General features: G+C 44.0%; 1 protein-coding gene across 1 annotated transcript in view; it reads left to right on the top strand.

The window, feature by feature from the left end:
* LOC141139577 (vertebrate ancient opsin-like) overlaps positions 1–18,620 on the top strand; it is a 368,310-nt gene that overhangs the window by 208,860 nt on the left and 140,830 nt on the right. The window contains exon 3 of the mRNA XM_073625848.1: positions 693–926. Coding sequence (XP_073481949.1) covers positions 693–926 — 234 coding nt within the window. The remainder of the gene's footprint in view (positions 1–692; positions 927–18,620) is intronic.

Raw genomic sequence — 18,620 nt, 5'->3', positions numbered from 1 at the left:
TTGTTTGGCTGTAAAAAAGCCCTAATTTATGTATTATTTCATCTGCGTGATTAGCTGTTTGCCTGGAATTTAGCCTTAATACACACATATATTACTAGATCTGACAAATAAAAGCACATTTTAAAAACTACATGTAATACAAATGATTTAAGTCTATATATTATCTGAAATTTGAGTGGCCGTCTTTTTTTTGGGTGGGGGAGTATACAGCTTTGTCATACATCACAGCCCAGTCTGGCAGGGCAAGATACTTTTTGTCTCCTGCAGTCCAGTAACACTTACAGATCTTACAGCCTGTGACTGGACAGGGAAAGCAAATATTGGCTCATCTCATCTCATCCCTCTGTCACTCAGCTCTCTCACTCTATCAGCATGCCTTTAGTAAGCACATGACCACTACAGCACAATTGACTCATTCTTCCAGTCTGAGCTCTATTATATAGGAGATTAAAAAATGCATTACAAAATATGCTTAATTATGAATAATTAAATACAGAGCTGCATCACTTTGTGCCATGTATTGTATATCTGCCTTATATTTGGATTCACATTGATGTTTTTCTTTGATAACTGTTTATAGCACTGAAATCTCTTCTCCCATCATTATAGAAGATTTATGAGCTGTTTTGAAATTCAAGAGACGGATAGAAAAAAAAACTGCTGAATTACATACTGTCTTGTGTCTTCTGCAGATCAGCGGTGTCACAAAAGTCACAGCCCGAACTCGGGAGCAGAGAGTCCTCATTATGGTCATTGTGATGGTCATCTGCTTTCTTCTCTGCTGGCTGCCATACGGAATAATGGCCTTGATTGCTACTTTTGGGAGACCCGGCCTGATTACCCCTTCTGCTAGCATTATACCTTCTGTCCTGGCAAAAAGCAGCACTGTTTACAACCCCATCATCTACATCTTTATGAACAAGCAGGTAGGTAAATGCATTTCATAATCTCATGTACAGAGAACGACTATGGGCAGCACAGGTGGGAAGGTCTGGTGGCATACAGAGATACATATCAGAAAAACTTCCATAAGACATATATAAATGTATCCTTTTCTCACCATAAATTATACATTTCCAAAGAATGTTTACAACTAGCTGGAAAAAAAGACTGTGCAATTTTAAATTGTGTGAAAGAAAAATGGCAGTGTCAATAATACAGAAAAAAATCAATACAGAAAATATATCCAAATGGAAACTAATATAGCATCCTTTTATATAAAGATGTGCAGGAAATGTGCATTTTAGTAAATTCTTAATAAATAATAACAGTGCTGTGTAGCCTGGGAAGCTAGCACTCATATATTAAAACACTATGACCACAGCTGACACCCATAGAAGTCAGTTGACATAACATTACTTCTGTATTGGAACAGCTTTCCCTTTACCGTAGGATTTTAACCTATTTTGTTTTTATGCCTCATATATTTTCACTTATTATGTTATCAATTTAGAGTGGTATTTGCATTGTTTTTTAAATCACTTTATGTATTTGGGCATTAGGGTCTGGTTTTGTAAATCTTGATCTGGATAGTAATATTTAGCCTTTTGATCTCTGTGCCTACTTGTCAATTGATTATACAGTATATGTTTTTTTTTTTTTTTTTTTCATTACACTTCATATATGAGACTCCTGAAGTACTTGGCTCTTTAACACTATACAGATTCCACCCTGAAAACCTTTTGGGAGTAAACTTGCCACCTTTCTGGGGAAAATACTAGCCTTATTATCTCTTATTTATTAATAATAAAGGGACCTGTAATTGTGTTTTATACTTTTTATGATCTGCAGAAAGTGGTTAGTTCTTCTCTCCCCCACCCTCAACCCTCTGGAACATATTACGGGTCCCAGAAGGATGTGGGACCATTCACAAAGCACAACATGGTTAGTGTATGCGCAGAGGGCAGACGACTGTGAAGCTACAAGTAATCACAGCCAGCTGCACACAGTAAACATGCCAGTGCCGGGGACCTGAAGACCAGTGAAGAATCAGTTCAGGTGAGGACAGCACTGGACCCCAACTAGGTAAGTGCCCTTTTATTAAAAGTCAGCAACTACAGTATTTGTGGCTGATGCCTTTTTTAAACAGGACGAAGAACTAACCACTTTTAGTTGTAAATTCTTCTGTCTGATGCTGTTGAGCATGTTTCAGCAGTTTTGAGTTAGATGTTCTGAGTTATGAATAGTAATCAGCCCTAGCAATCACTTAAGCCTAGCACACAGGGGCCGACAGGGGCGACATCAGCTAGTTCAATATAAACAAGCTAACTTTCGGCCTGTGTGTATGGCAGCCACTCTCACAGGATACTAGAGTGTTATGGGGGGGGGGGGGTCAGTAGAAGGAAGAACACATTAGCACAGCAGGGGAGAACACTGTACTAACATTGTGAGTTTTTTTGGGTTTTTTTTCAGCTAGGCTTTAGGAGCTTTTCCTAGTGATGTGAGTTGGGTAGGTGATAAATGTTTGGTGAAACCCTCCCAGAAGGCTCTTGGTACTCTGGACTCCTGCCCATGGGGGTGGTGTGCTGAGTTTTGTGTCCCATAGGCACAGGTCTGGTAAAATCATCCCTACTGGGAAGCTAATGAAAGGTACTGGCATACTGAAAGATAACAAGTACTTTGGCCTGGAATCACCTGCAGCTGCCTCCACTTACAAAAGGTTTTTAGTTGCTGCAAGAAGTTTACAGAAGAACATTCTCAGCTCTCCTATTTTAGAATCTGCTATCAAGATACCACTAGAAGTTTGATCTCTAAAACACCAACGATCTATTTGTTACTATAAGCCAACCTAGACTATTGCTACACAGGGAAAGTGTATATGCTTTTGAAGAGGAATAAAACTCAGCCTGGTGTCTGAGACCAATTGCAGTTGGAGTATCTGGGTATCCACAATTCTGCATTATAAAAAAAATAAATGTTACAGATTATAAAGCCCATTTTAACAATTCAGAAAGAAGTATGTGTATAGTGCATTCCAGCTATGTAAGTGAACTAGAGTCCACAATGTGACCTTTTTTTCCTATCTTAGTGGTCCTTAGCTATGTTATACAGTTAAAAAGCATTACAATAACAATGGCAAGAAATTCCACTGTGGCAAAATACCAGTCAAGTTGTAACCCTAGTTGCAACTATTGCATTCATCAGCTAAGGGTGGACCATACAGCCAAACCTTGGGAATCTAAGTAAAAAGTGACTGCAACACAACAACAGTAAAGAAATTCACAGCTTTCTTGCTGAAAGTGACTACTTCTTTGAAAAAGAAAATGTTGAAATTTTGCATTACTATTATTTTAACAGAAAAGCACCATGAAGGTTTTAGGTTTATTCACCATTTTGTATCTAATGGAGTTAGAAAAACCGAAGTCACTGAAGCACCTTTGATTTTAAGTCTAATTTGATGAGAAAATATTACAAATGTTGACATTGATGGTAATTATCTTTCACTTTTCTAATTAGCTATTAAGATTGGGCTTGATAGTCACGGGTAGGGATGAGCCGAACCAGAACCTGCGAACGGACCGAAAATTTGCGCAAACTTTAGAACCCCATTGAAGTCTATGGGACTCGAACGTTCGAAATCAAAAGTGCTAATTTTAAAGGCTAATTTGCATGGTATTGTCCTAAAAATGGTTTGGGGACCCGGGTCCTGCCCCAGGGGACATGTATCAATGCAAAAAAAAATTTTAAAAACGGCCATTTTTTCAGGAGCAGTGATTTTAATGATGCTTAAAGTGAAAAAAAAAAAGTGAAATATTCCTTTAAATATCGTACCTGGGGGGTGTCTATAGTATGCCTGTAAAGTGGCGCGTGTTTCCCGTGCTTAGAACAGTCCCTGCACAAAATGACATTTTTAAAGGAATAAAAGTCATTTAAAACTGCTTACGGGTTTAATGTAATGTCAGGTCCCGGTAATATGGATGAAAATCAGTGAGACAAATGGCATGGGTACCCCCCCAGTCCATTACCAGGCCCTTTGGCTCTTGTATGGATATTAAGGGGAACCCCACACCCAAATAGAAAAAAGGAAAGGCGTGGGGCCCCAGGCCCTCTGAACAGCAGTATGCAAACAAGACAGGGACTGTAGGTTTGTTGTTAAGTAGAATCTGTTTGTAATTTTGAACTGGTACATTTTTAAAGTGTAGCTCCAGCCAAAAAATCTATTTTTAAACATAGGGAAGGGTTATCACCCCTGTGACATTTGTTTTGCTGTCTGTGCACCTCTTCAGAAGATTTTACCTCACTTTCTGTCCCAATGACAAATGTTTTTTGACAATTTGGGGTTTTTAGTAAAACAAGGATTGGTGATAAAGCATCAGTGGAAAGGAGACACGTTTTTCCCATATTAACTCTTACAGAAGAGAATTTCACTTTCTAGGGGTAGATTTCATCTCACTTCCTGTTGTCTCCTTCCATTTGCAAGTAGGAGTTGTTTGTAAGTTGGATGTTTGAAAGTAGGGGCCTGCCCTATATACTCTGCAGAAATTGGGGCCTTAGGTGTTGGTGTTGCCACAACACTGTAAGCCCTCACAGTTACTCTTGGTGGGCGCAGGAATGGGCTCTGCTGTTAAAAATTAGATCAAGAATTGCAATTACATGCCCCTGTTGAACAGGGGCAGAAAAATTGGGCCTTAGGCACTGGTGCCACAACACTGCAACCCCTCACAGATACTCTAGTTGGAGCGCAGGAATGAGCCCTCCTGCAAAGTATTGCATCAAAAATTGTAATTACACGCCCCTGTTAAACAGGGGCTGAAAAATTGGGCCTTAGGCACTGGTGCTGGTGCCACAACACTGCAACCCCTCACAAATACTCTAGTTGAGTACAGCAACAAACCCTCCTTGCAAAATATTGCATCAAAAATTGTAATTATACGTCCCTGTTAAACAGGGACTGAAAAATTGGGCCTTAGCCACTGGTGGCGGCGCCCAGAACCAAAAATATTCTTACAAGCTATCAGCATGATCATTGAGGAGGAAGAGGATAGTCACTCAGCATAACAGGATAGTCACTCAGCATCAGCATAGGCAGTCTTGAAGGGATCTGACATTTAAAAAAAAATGATTCAGTTACATAAGCATCAGGTGCTTGGTAGCTGGTGGTGATCCAAGACTGATTCATTTTTTTGAAGGTCAGTCGATCGACCGAGTCGGTGGACAGGCGCACCCTGTGATCGGTTACAAAACCTCCAGCAGCACTGAATGTGCGTTCCGAAAGAACGCTGGATGCAGGACAGGCCAGTAGCTCAATTGCATACTGTGCAAGCTCTGGCCAGTGATCCATTCTCAAGACCCAGTAACCCAGAGGATTTTCGGTGGGAAAGGTGTCCAAGTCAGATCTTGCCCCTAGGTATTCCTGCACCATGTAAAACAGACGCTGGCGATGGTTGCTGGAACCGATCATACCTTGGGGCTGCGGACTAAAAAATTGTCTGAACGCATCGGTCAGATGGCCACCTTCTCCATCGCTCCTTCTTTGACTGACCGAAGCCTCAGCAACACTTTGTCCAGGAACAGGAGTTTGTAACCTCCCAGTCTCTGGGAAAGCGTTGCACAGACCTTTCTGCAAGGCCTCCCGAAGATGTTTTATCCTCTGCTCTCTCAGCGACGGCAAGATAAGGTCCACAACCTTACCCTTGTAACTTGGATCAAGGAGGGTTGCCAGCCAGTATTGATCCCTCTCCTTGATACCACAAATACGAGGATCCTTCCGCAGGCTTTGCAGGATCAGGGAGGCCATGCAGCGTAGGTTTGCTGAGGCATTCGGTCCGGAGTCCTCTGGGTCACTAAGGACGACATGATCCGCAGCCACCTCCTCCCAGCCAGGTACAAATCCATGGGTTTCTTGGGACTGTAAATGATCCCTTAAAGACTGCTGCTGATGCTGAGTGCCAGGCTCCACCTCTGCTGACACAATCCTCCTCTTCCTCGTCCTCTTCCTGTGTGAAGGGCACGCAGGAACACTGTCTGGATAAAGGGGGCCTTGAGAGCTAAGGAAGTCCTCCTCTTCCTGCCTCTGTTCTGCCTCAAGTGCCCTGTCCATTATTCCACGCAGTGTGTGCTCCAACAGGTGGACAAGGGGGACAGTGTCACTGATGCATGCACTGTCAATGTTCACCATCCTCGTGGCCTCCTCAAATGGTGACAGGACAGTGCATGCATCCCTGATCATGGCCCACTGGCGTGGAGAAAAAAAAACAAGCTCTCCTGACCCTGTCCTGGTGCCATAGACGCACAGGTACTCATTGATGGCCCTCTGCTGTGTGTGCAGTCGCTGCAGCATGGCCAACGTTTAGTTCCACCTGGTGGGCATGTCACAGATTAGGCGGTTCTTGGGCAGGTTAAATTCCTTTTGGAGGTCAGCCAGTCGAGCACTGGCATTATATGACCGGTGGAAATGCACACAGCCTTTCCTGGCCTGCCTCAGGACATCCTGTAAGCCCGGGTACCTGCCCAAGAATCGCTGCACCACCAAGTTAAGGACGTGAACCAAACAGGGCACATGGGTCATTTGTCCCTGTCGGAGGGCGGAGAGGAGGTTGGTGCCATTGTCGCAAACCACCATTCCTGCCTTAAGTTGGCGTGGCGTCAAACACCTCTGAACCTGCCCCTGCAGAGTTGACAGAACCTCTGCCCCAGTGTGGCTCCTATCCCCCAAGCACACCAGTTCAAGCACCGCATGGCATCTTTTGACCTGCGTAGTTGCGTAGCCCCTTGAACGCCTACGGAGCACCTCTGGTTCTGAGGGCAAAGCACAGGAAGAAGCCATGGAGGAAGAAGAAGAGGAGGAGGTGGAGGAGAGAGGTGTGTCAGAATCACCAGTAGTAGCATTTTGGAGGCGTGGTGGCGGAACAACCTCCAACAATACTGCACCTTGTCCTGCATCCTTTCTATCTGCCAGCAGAGTCACCCAATGTGCTGTGAAACTTAAATAACGTCCCTGTCCATGCCTGCTGGACCATGAGTCAGCGGTAATATGCACCTTACTGCTGACCACCCTATCCAGCGAGGCATGGACATTGCCTTCCACATGCCTGTAGAGAGCCGGAATTGCCTTTCGTGAGAAAAAGTGGCATTTGGGTACCTGCCACTGAGGAACCGCACATTCCACAAACTCACGGAAGGGGGCAGAGTCTACCAACTGAAAAGGTAGCAGTTGAAGTGCTAGCAATTTTGCCAAGCTAGCATTCAACCGCTGAGCATGTGGATGGCTGGGAGCGAACTTCTTTCGGCGGTGCAGCAGCTGGGGCAGGGAAATTTGCCTGGTACAATCTGACGTTGGTGTACCGAAAGCAGGTTGCCCACAAGTACTTGGCTGTGACACACCTAATTCTACACCTTCATTCCTCTCAGTGCAGGTCTCATAGAGGACTGAAGGTATAGTGGGATTGGAGATCTCAGCTGATGAGGAGCAAGGAGAGGTCCTCTTTGTTCTTTGGTGTGGGTCTTTTAGATTCGCTTGCCAATAAACTGCATGGCAGGTCAACATATGTCTGGTCAAGCATGTGGTGCCCAAGCGGGAGATGTTTTGTCCACGTGAGATACGCTTGAGACATATGTTGCAAATAGCAGCGGTGCGATCTGATGCACTCGTCTCAAAAAAGGCCCACACCAAAGAACTTTTGGAATAACGTGCAGAGACAGCAGCGCCCTGCACATGCGGAGCTTTGCCGTGTGATGCAGTCAGTGTACTGCCCTTAAGCTGGCCCCTGGAGGGCATCCTGCCTCGTTGGTGATGTGCCTCCTCCTCCTCCTCCTCCTCTCTCCTATCAGGCACCCACGTTGAGTCAGTGACCTCATCATCCCCTCCCTCCTCATCACTGGAGCAAACCTGGCAGTATGCTGCAGCAGGGGGAGCATGACCGCCAGATTGCTGTCCTTCTTGGGCACCCCCTCTGTCTGTGCTCACGTTACTGCCTTCATCTAGCTCAGTATCATCATCAGAGCCTTCTAAACGCTGGGCATCCTCCTGGAGCATGTACCCAACACTGTGGTCAAACAGTTCGTGAGACTCCTCAGGAGGACATGGTGGGGCTAGGGAAGGAGTCACTGATGCCACTGAGCCGAGGGAAGAGGCCACGTTGGCAGCTGCTTTGCCAGACAAAGTACCCTGAGCATGAGTGAGAGAGGATGAGGAGGATGAGGATGGCTTTGTCATCCACTCGACCGAGTCTTCCGCATGTTGCGGCTCAACACGGCCAGCTGCCGAAAAAAAGGCCAGGCGCGTCCCACGGGCACGTGCTGATGAGGATGCACCGTCTCCACGACCAGCACTGTTGCCTCTAGACACAGAGCCTGCTTGCCCTCTTTCATTGGCTTGTGACTGTCTGCCTCTCCTTGTTGGCCTTCCAGACACACTAATGGCCTGCAGTGAGATGTAGCTGCACTAAGCTGGGATACATATATATATATATATATATATATATATATATATATATATATATATATATATATACTGATACTGCAGATAGAAAAATCAACTGCCTGCCTGTAGTATTATTAGTATTAGAACACCACCAATCTTCTACAGGTAGCTTTAGTTGAACACTGTGCAGAGGATACACTACACTAAATTGTAAATAATGTAGCTGCCTGTGGTAGTGATAGCATCAGGAAAACACCACCAACCTTCTACAGGTAGCTTTAGCTGAACACTGTGCAGAGTTCGCACTACACTAACGTGTAAATAATGTAGCTGCCTGCGGTAGTGATAGGATCAGAAAAACACCACCAATCTTCTACAGGTAGCTTTAGCTGAACACTGTGCAGAGGTCACACTACACTAACTTGTAGCTAGTGAACACTGTGTAGAGGTCGCACTACACTAACTTGTAGCTTTAGCTGAACATTGTGCAGAGGTCGCACTACACTAACTTGTAGCTTTAGCTGAACACTGTGCAGTGGTCACACTACACTAACTTGTAAATAATGTAGCTGCCTGCGGTAGTGATAGGATCAGGAAAACACCACCAACCTTCTACAGGTAGCTTTAGCTGAACACTGTGCAGAGGTCGCACTACACTAACGTGTAAATAATGTAGCTGCCTGCGGTAGTGATAGGATCAGAAAAACACCACAAATCTTCTACAGGTAGCTTTTGCTGAACACTGTGCAGAGGTCGCACTACACTAACTTGTAGCTTTAGCTGAACACTGTGCAGAGGTCGCACTACACTAACTTGTAAATAATGTAGCTGCCTGCGGTAGTGATAGGATCAGGAAAACACCACCAACCTTCTACAGGTAGCTTTAGCTGAACACTGTGCAGAGGTCGCACTACACTAACGTGTAAATAATGTAGCTGCCTGCGGTAGTGATAGGATCAGAAAAACACCACAAATCTTCTACAGGTAGCTTTAGCTGAACATTGTGCAGAGGTCGCACTACACTAACTTGTAGCTTTAGCTGAACACTGTGCAGAGGTCGCACTACACTAACTTGTAGCTTTAGCTGAACACTGTGCAGAGGTCGCACTACACTAACTCGTAGTTTTAGCTGAACACTGTGCAGAGGACGCACTACACTAACGTTTAAATAATGTAGCTGCCTGCGGTAGTGAAAGGATCAGGAAAACACCACCAACCTTCTACAGGTAGCTTTAGCTTGAACACTGTGCAGAGGTCGCACTACACTAACTTGTAGCTTTAGCTGAAAACTGTGCAGAGGTCGCACTACACTAACTTGTAGCTTTAGCTGAACACCGTGCAGAGGTCGCACTACACCAACTTGTAGCTTTAGCTGAACACTGTGCAGAGGTCGCACTACACTAACTTGTAAATAATGTAGCTGCTTGCGGTAGTGATAGGATCAGAAAAACATCACCAATCTTCTACAAGTAGCTGTAGCTGAACACTTTGCAGAGAACGCACTACACTAACTGTAAATACTGTAGCTGCCTGACTGCGGTACTAATAGGATCAGAAGAACACCAGCAATTTTCTTCAGGTAGCTGTAAATACTGTAACAACACCTGCCTGCCTGTCAGTAGGAAGAGAGTAACAAGAACAGATCTAGCTAAACTGAATACAGTGTATATATATATATATATATATATATATATATATATATATATATATATATATATATATATATATATATTATATATTATATATACACACAACACCTGGGATGCATATATATATATATATATATATATATATATATATATATATATATATATATATATATATATATACACAATACACTGTAAGTGCAGCTAACTGACTGACTGTCCTGCCTAATCTATCTAACTTAAATCAAATGACACTGTCTCTCTGTCTCTGTCTTTCAATGCCGGAACACACTACACAGGGCCGACGTGCAGGCGGCCTTATATAGTGTGGGGCGTGTACTAAACCCCCTGAGCCATAATTGGTCAAAGCCACCCTGGCTTTGGCCAATTAAAGCTCTCTATACAGACGGCGCTGTGATTGGCCAAGCATGCGGGTCATAGTGCATGCTTGGCCAATCATCAGCCAGCAATGCACTGCGATGCCGCAGTGATTATGGGCCGAGATGCGCCACTCGAATTTGGCGTGAATGGCCCATATCATTCGCAATTCGGCGAACGACCGAACAGACGATGTTCGAGTCGAACATGGGTTCGTCTCGAACACGAAGCTCATCCCTAGTCACGGGTGATTTTGTAATTTATGTTGAGCATTGCTCTAGATCAGTGTTTCTCAACTCCAGTCCTCAAGGCGCCCCAACAGGTCATGTTTTCAGGATTTCTCTCCGATGAAATGGCTGTGGTATTTACTAAGGCGGTGAAACTGATCAAATCACCTGTGCAAAAATCATGGTAGGCCTGAAAACATGACCTGTTGGGGCGCCTTGAGGACTGGAGTTGAGAAACACTGCTCTAGATAGGTCCCACTTTAAAGAGTTTTACATCCTTCTTCCTATAAGGAAAAATGTCTTCATTAAGTCTGTGTTGCTTTTTAGAGGGCATACTGGAGAGAAGAGTCTATATTCTCCACTGTATTATTTAATTAGCACTCCATTTATATAGCATAAACACTACACCAAAATGTTTATTAGGACAATGTCTGAGATTCTTGGATGCAGCTGTAAATATTTTTAGAAAGAAAACATAAGGCTTTGTTTTAATTGTGTAATTACTGGTAGGGAAATATGAATAATATTTTTAAGCATAATATGGTTTGCTGTATAAGCATTGTGTTATGTACTGTGAGCTTTATTCATTTATTTATGCCAATTACTAGGCTTTTCAGTTGTGCAAGGCATGCACTTAAAACAAATTACTAAAATGATTAGCTCCAGTCTGCACCCCAGAGACTTCTATTGTGATTAATAAAAGATTGTGGGGCTGATGCTTAAACATTTTAGAAAAGGTCTGTAGAAAAGTTAACTTTGCTTTGTAGGTCAACTTTGCTTTGCGCCCATGGCAAAGTTGCCCCTGACATGTAGCCCTTGGCGTGCAGCAAACCCCATGAGCGCTATATTTTCACATCAATGGGGAAACAGCATGTTTCTCAGCAAAAAATTAGGTTCAAACTGGTGGTGAGGAAGTGTTGCATCTCTTTCCCACCGCCTGTTAGTAGCCTCTGGAGTGTGATCTGAATGGGGATTGGGCTTCAGAGACAAGGGAGATTTAGACACATATCTAATTCTTAATTCTACCGTAAGAATTTTTTAAGATTATTCAGTATGTTGTAACAATTTTTAGTGCTGTTAATATTACTTTTGCGCTTTAGGTGATACTATTGCATATATAGCATTTGTTTGAAATTTTGTAAGTATGCACTGGTAGGACACGTTTATTTAAAGGGATATTGCTTTCACATAGGGGTATATGGAATTAACTGTTTTTCTGCAGTAACTTGCCGTAAAACGTGATCTGGTCCTCATCTAATTCATAGCAACAAACACAATAGGATAGTCACATACACATGCTGCTGCCTCTGCATGATCACTGCTTGAAACTCACAAGAAATGTGTCTGTTTGATCTGCGGATTGTGACATGATCATAGCTTGGACTTTTATGTAAGCGTGCTTTTTAATAAAACAGATGTTGAGACAGTGTCACACTATGTGGAGTTGTTTTGTCTCCTAAACCTTCTGCTATCAAGGCTTCTTAATACTGCATCCTGTATCCTGAGTTGCTGTGAACCTCCTGGTGTATACCACCCATGGCCATAGGAGAGGAACGTCCAGATTTCCTTTTCAGCGGATCAGAGATCCAACCAAGTGCTGTGTGACCTCTCTGTGTAAGAGGGGTCACTGGCTTTCCGGTAAGCCTACATTTTTGAATATAGTGATGGGTGTCACGCCGTCAGGTGTATGATCATCATTTCCAAACACTCTTTTCTCCCATGGGACTTTATTTGATGGAATCCAGCTCTATATTAGGGATGAGCTAAACACCCTCCTGTTCGGTTTGCACCAGAACATGCGAACAGGCAAAAAATTTGTTCGAACACGTGAACACCGTTAAAATCTATGGGACACGAACATGAATAATCAAAAGTGCTAATTTTAAAGGCTTATATGCAAGTTATTGTCATAAAAAGTGTTTGGGGACCTAAGTCCTGCCCCAGGGGACATGGTTCAATGCAAAAAAAAGTTTTAAAAACAGCCGTTTTTTCGGGAGCAGTGATTTTAATAACGCTTAAAGTGAAACAATAAATGTGTAATATTCCTTTAAAGTGGAGGGTCACCCTGAAAAAAAAAAATCACCAAAAATCCTAAAAAAAAATAAAAAAAAAACATTTGAAAAAAAAACATTTTAAACTTACCTAAACCCTTGTTGCTAGGCAGTCTTCCTAATCTGCCTCTTCCTCTTCCGCGGTGTGTTCTGCTCCTCGGTGAGCAGCCCCATTGTCTTCTGGGAACTGTGTGTGTTCCCAGAACACTACTGGGCCATTCACAGAAGGGAGTGCCGCGCCGCTCGCACGTGTGCAGTAGGAAACTGGCAGTGAAGCCGCAAGGCTCCACTGCCTGTTTATATTGCCCACCGACGATGCTGGAGAAGTTGTAGTAAGCTGCAGGGTTTCCTCCTTCCTCTGTGTGTATGGCCGGCTGTGTGCTCTGTGATCCCCGCTGATTGTCTTTGCCAGGCTGTAGACACTTCTGTGAAGACCCCTAGGACCTCATCCCCCGTTGGCCATCAGGGCTTCCCCTCTATTGCCGGTGGGCAATATAAGCTTGTCTGACCCATACAGCATATGCTGTTTTGGGTCCCAACCTTCTGGTAAGCCTCCGTTCACTTGGGTGGTGGTATCTTCACAATCCTTGGTTTATATATATGACACTTTCGTGAAGGCTTCCAGGACTATACTTTCGGCCGATTACTACAACTTCCCCACCATCGTCGGTGGGCAATATAGGCTGGTTTGACCCACATAGCATATGCTATTTTGGGTTCAAACTTTCTGGTACACCTCCATTTATTTTGATGATGGTATTCTCACTATCTAGTTGCTTACGAACATGGTGACTACAATGGTTTTACACAACGATGGACTATGATTCACTAGTGTATATGATGGACATTTATAAATATTAGAGATTTTTTTAGCGCTACACTTTTTTATATTTGTCGTTTACAGCAAAATTTCTATTTGCCGTGTTAGCTGCTTGCACAATTGAGTAAGCGCAAAGTCATTTTGTTTTTTCTGTCCACTGCCTGTTTCCCTTACTTAGGATGGCGGTGCCGGGACCCAAGAGCCGAGGGGCGGGCACCCGGGACAGGTAAGTACTTATTTAAAGTCAGCAGCTACAGTGTTAGTAGCTGCTGACTTAAAACATTTTTTTTTGGGACGGAATCCCGCTTTACCTGGGGGTGTCTATAGTATGCCTGTAAAGGGGTGCATGTTTCCCGTGTTTAGAACAGTCTGACAGCAAAATGACATTTCAAAGGAAAAAAAGTCATTTAAAACTACTCGTGGCTATTAATGAATTGCTGGTCCGACAATACACATAAAAGTTCATTGATAAAAACGGGCAACCCCGAACCAAACTTAAAAAAAGAAATGACATGGGGGTCCCCCTAAATTCCATACCAGGCTCTTGAGGTCTGGTATGGATATTAAGGGGAACCCCGGCCAAAATTAAAAAAAAAAAATGGCGTGGGGTCCCCCTCAAAATCTATACCAGATCTTTCAGGTCTAGTCAGGTTATTATTATTTATATATAATTGATTGTCTGCATATTAGTATATTTGTTTGCATTTGCACGAATGCACTTTTATATATATATATATATTTTGTTATTTTTATCGCTGCACTCTTTTTACATATAACAAACACAATGGGGTTGATTTACTAAAACAGGAGAGTGCAAAATCTGATGCAGCTCTGCATAGAAACCAATCAGCTTCCAGGTTTTATTGTCAAAGCCTTATTGAACAAGCTAGAGTTAGAAGCTGATTGGCTACCATGCACAGCTGCACCAGATTTTGCACTTTCCAGTTTTAGTAAATCAACCCCAGTGTGCTTAACCACCTCAATACAGGGCACTTTCACCCCTTCCTGCCCATGCCATTTTTTAGCTTTCAGCGTTGTTGCACTTTGAATGACAATTGCGCGGTCATGCAACACTGTACCCAAATTAATTTTTTTATCTTTTTCTTCACACAAATAGAGCTTTCTTTTGGTGGTATTTAATCACTGCTGGGATTTTTTTTTTACAAAAAAAAATCGAAAATTTTGAAAAAAAAAGGTTTTTTTTCTAAGTTTCTGTCAGTAAATTTTGTAAATAAGTAATTTTTCTCCTTCACTGATATACGCTGATGAGGCTGCACTGATGGGCAGTGATAGGCTGAACTAATGGGCACTGATGAGGTGGCACTTTTGGTCACTGATTAGATGGCACCGATGAGGAGGCACTAATATGCCGCACTGATGGGCACTGATAGGTGGCACTGATATGCGGCACTGATGAGCGCTGTTAGGTGGCACTGTTAGGTGGCACTGATAGGTGGCACTGGTGGGCACTGATAGGCGGCAGTGGTGGGCACTGGTGGGCAGCACTGACTGGCATCACTTACGGCACTGATTGGTGGCACTGATGGGCACTGATTGATGGCACTGCTGGGGCTTTCCTGTAATCAGGGCACTGATGATCAGTGCTCTGATTACCTGCCCTGTGAGGAGATGCTGATGATCAGCTCTCCTCGCCCTACACTCTGTCAGTATAGGGCGAGGAGAGCCGATTCACGGCATTCCGTATTTATATGTGACCGGCTGTGATTAGACACAGCCAATTACATGTTTAAAGAGCCGTGGCTCTTTACAGAGATCAACAACACGGGACAACAAGGGGACCCCAGATCCCGGCCTCCCCCCCCCGTGTGAAATGGTAACTGGGTACAAATGTACCCCTACATTTCACAAAAAATTGTCAAAATGTTAAAAAAAACAAGCCACAGCTTGGGACAAAAAAATAAAAAAATAAAAATGTCCCACGATGTCCATTCATCTTCTTATATCGCTCCACCAATGGACCGAAAAAGGAAAAAAAATAATCGACCAGCCTCCATGAGAGGCTCCTGCCGTGTGACGCTTGATCGCCTTTGACAGCTCTTCTATAACTGAGGACGGGGCCACCCAGGGACGTACCCAGGTGACCCATGCCCCCTCTGATGCCACGGGGACTTACAAATGGCTTCCCCGTGGTGTCAGGGGGGAGCGGGGCGTAAATGTCACTGGGTGACGCCCTCAGTTATATAAGAACTGTCAAAGGCGATGAAGTGTCACACGGCGGGAGCCTCCCATGGAAACCGATTGGTGGCAGATTTTTTTTTTCTTTTTTAGTCCGTCAGGGGGAGCGATATAAGAAGATGAATGGACATTGTAAGACATTTTTAATTTTTTTTTAATAAAGGACTTGTCCCAAGCTGTGTCTTGTTGTTTTTTAACATTTTGACACTTTTTTGTGAAATGGTAGGGGTACATTTGTACCCGTTACCATTTCACACGGGGGGGGGCTGGGATCTGGGGGTCCCCTTGTTAAAGGGGGCTTCCAGATTCCGATAAGCCCCCCCGCCCACAGACCCCCACAACCACTGGGCAAGGGTTGTGGGGATGAGGCCCCTTTACCCATCAATATGGGGACAAGGTGCTTTGGGGGGCTACCCCAAAGCACCCTCCCCATGTTGAGGGCATTTGGCCTGGTACAGTTCAGGAGGGGGGGCACTCTCTCGTCCCCCCCTCGTTTCCTGCGGCCTGCCAGGTTGTGTGCCCGGATAAGGTGGGTGGTATGGATTTTGGGGGGGACCCCTACACCATTTTAAAAAAAAAAATTGTCACAGGGTTCCCATTAAAATGCATACCAGACCTGCAGGGTCTGCTATGGATTTTGCAGGGGACCCCTAAGCCATTTTTTAAAAAAAATTGGTGCAGGGTTTCCCTTAATTTCCATATCAGACCCGAAGGGCCTGGTATGGATTTTAGGGGGACCCCCACGTAATTTTTTTTTACATTTTGGTTCGGGGTTCCCCTTAATATTCATACCAGACCCATAGGGCCTGGTAATGGACTGGGGGGAGGGATCCCATGCTTGTTTTTTTTCAATGCCGAGACCCGACAATTCATTACAGCCGCGATCAGTTTTAAATGACAATTTTTCCCTTAGAAATGTGGTAGTGTTCTAAACTTGGGAAAAATGTGCCACTTTACAGGCATACTAGAGACACCCCCCAGGCACGATATTTAAAGGAATATTTCATTTTTATTGTTACACTTTAAGCATTGAAAAAATCACTGCACCCGAAAAAATGGACTATTTAAAAAAAAAAAATTGCATTGATACATGTCCCCTGTGGCAGGACCCAGGTCCCCAAACACTTTTTATGACAATAACTTGCATATAAGCCTTTAAAATGAGCACTTTTGATTTTTCATGTTAGTGTCCCATAGACTTTAGCATTATTGCGGCGGCTTTCGAATTTGCCCCGGACACTGCATATTGTTCGGTGTTCGCAGAACATCCGAACAACCAAAGTTCGGCCCGAACTTATGCTCGGGCCGTACCGTTCACCCATCCCTAATGGCCACTCCAGAACCTTCACTTTCTTCTGATGTAGCCAATGACAGGTCGATTTGGCCTTGTGTTTTTGTCATGTTGGAATGTCCATGTACGCACAGCTTCCTGGCTGATGAATGCAAATGTTCCTCCAGTATTTTTTTTATAACATACTGCATTCATCTTGCCAACAATTTTGACCAAATTTTTCTGTGCCTTTGTAGCTCACACATCCCCAAAACATCAGCGATCCACCCCCATACCTTTCATTGTAGGCCTTGTTGACTCCTATTACAAATGTCAAAGAAACTTGAAACACATCATCCATTTCACACTCATCACCAGCCAGGTCACTCCCCAGGCACTTCTCATGTTAGCCACCTCCCTTCAACTTATATCACAGGTGACCATTTCCCAACCTGTAGATGACAGACCCTACTCCAAAAGATATCACTCCCAGTTACTCCCCCCACCTGCTGATTGATATCCCTCCATGACCACCTCACAACCCCCTGCTGACAGACCTCAACCTGTCCCCAAACACCCTCTCACCGGCTGACCTATGGATGGGGGAATCACTCCCGCAGTGTTCTGCCAGTGGGGAACCTTCCCTACCCACAGAATACAATGATCAGTGTTCCTAAATATGGTTGGCAGCACTGATTGTTTTGAAAAAAACCTGACAGGCTGGTTGTACTTAACTTGATTAATAAATTGACTTGTGTACAACAAGCTAGCCCATACATAGATCGACTATGGCTGGTCTCTGCTTAATTGACTTAATTTCAATCCATGTATGGCCCGCTAACCACTACGCAGTCCCTAAACATTCTTCCACAAACCTTTATATTTTTCTTTCCCAGATTCCTTCATCCTCCTCACCTGTACATAGTGCCCACTGTCATACCCTCCACACTCCTCTTTTTTACATACTGCCCTCTGTCATACTCTCCACACCTCTCTCATGTACATAGTACTTGCTGTCATAAACTTCTCTCCTGTACATAGTGCCCACAGTCATACCCTCCACACTCCTCTCCTGTACATACTGCTCACTGTCATACTTTCCACACTCCTCTCCTGTACATACTACCCTCTATCATACCCTCCACACTTCTCTCCCGTGCATACTACCCACTGCCCTACACTTCTCTCCTGTACATACGAAAACGGGTAAAAGTAACTATCAGCGCAAATACAGTGCAAGAGAAATAATCACAACTACTAAATCATTAGTCCATTGTAAAGTCAGTAAGTCAAGGGTTAAAAGTAATTCAGATAAAAGAATAAAATAATGGCAAGGCAACAGTGGCTGCTGTCCTCGGAGAGCTGACTCTGTGTATAGGAAGACAAAAGGCAGAACACAGGTAGCGCCACCTGAGTGTAGTATTAGAAGTATCTTTAATGGCAAGGTAACCAAACTCACAATAAGTAAGAACATCATCTGTAGGCTCATCTGTATAAGTATGTGGCGTCCATCTGGAGGTCCCCGGGCCTGGATCTGGTCACTGTGTGTTGCTGTGTGATGGTCTGGTCGCTGAGTATGTCCTGTGGCCACCAGGAGGGAGCCGAAACTGGCGTCGGACACTCGTGGATGAAGTCACGGGTCACAGGAGCACATCCGGGGGAACTTCGCC

The sequence above is a fragment of the Aquarana catesbeiana genome, linkage group LG04 (assembly GCF_042186555.1).
Source record: "Aquarana catesbeiana isolate 2022-GZ linkage group LG04, ASM4218655v1, whole genome shotgun sequence".
NCBI lineage: Eukaryota > Metazoa > Chordata > Amphibia > Anura > Ranidae > Aquarana > Aquarana catesbeiana.
Note: the sequence above shows the minus strand (reverse complement) of the source record. Positions and strands in the feature narration are given on the sequence as shown.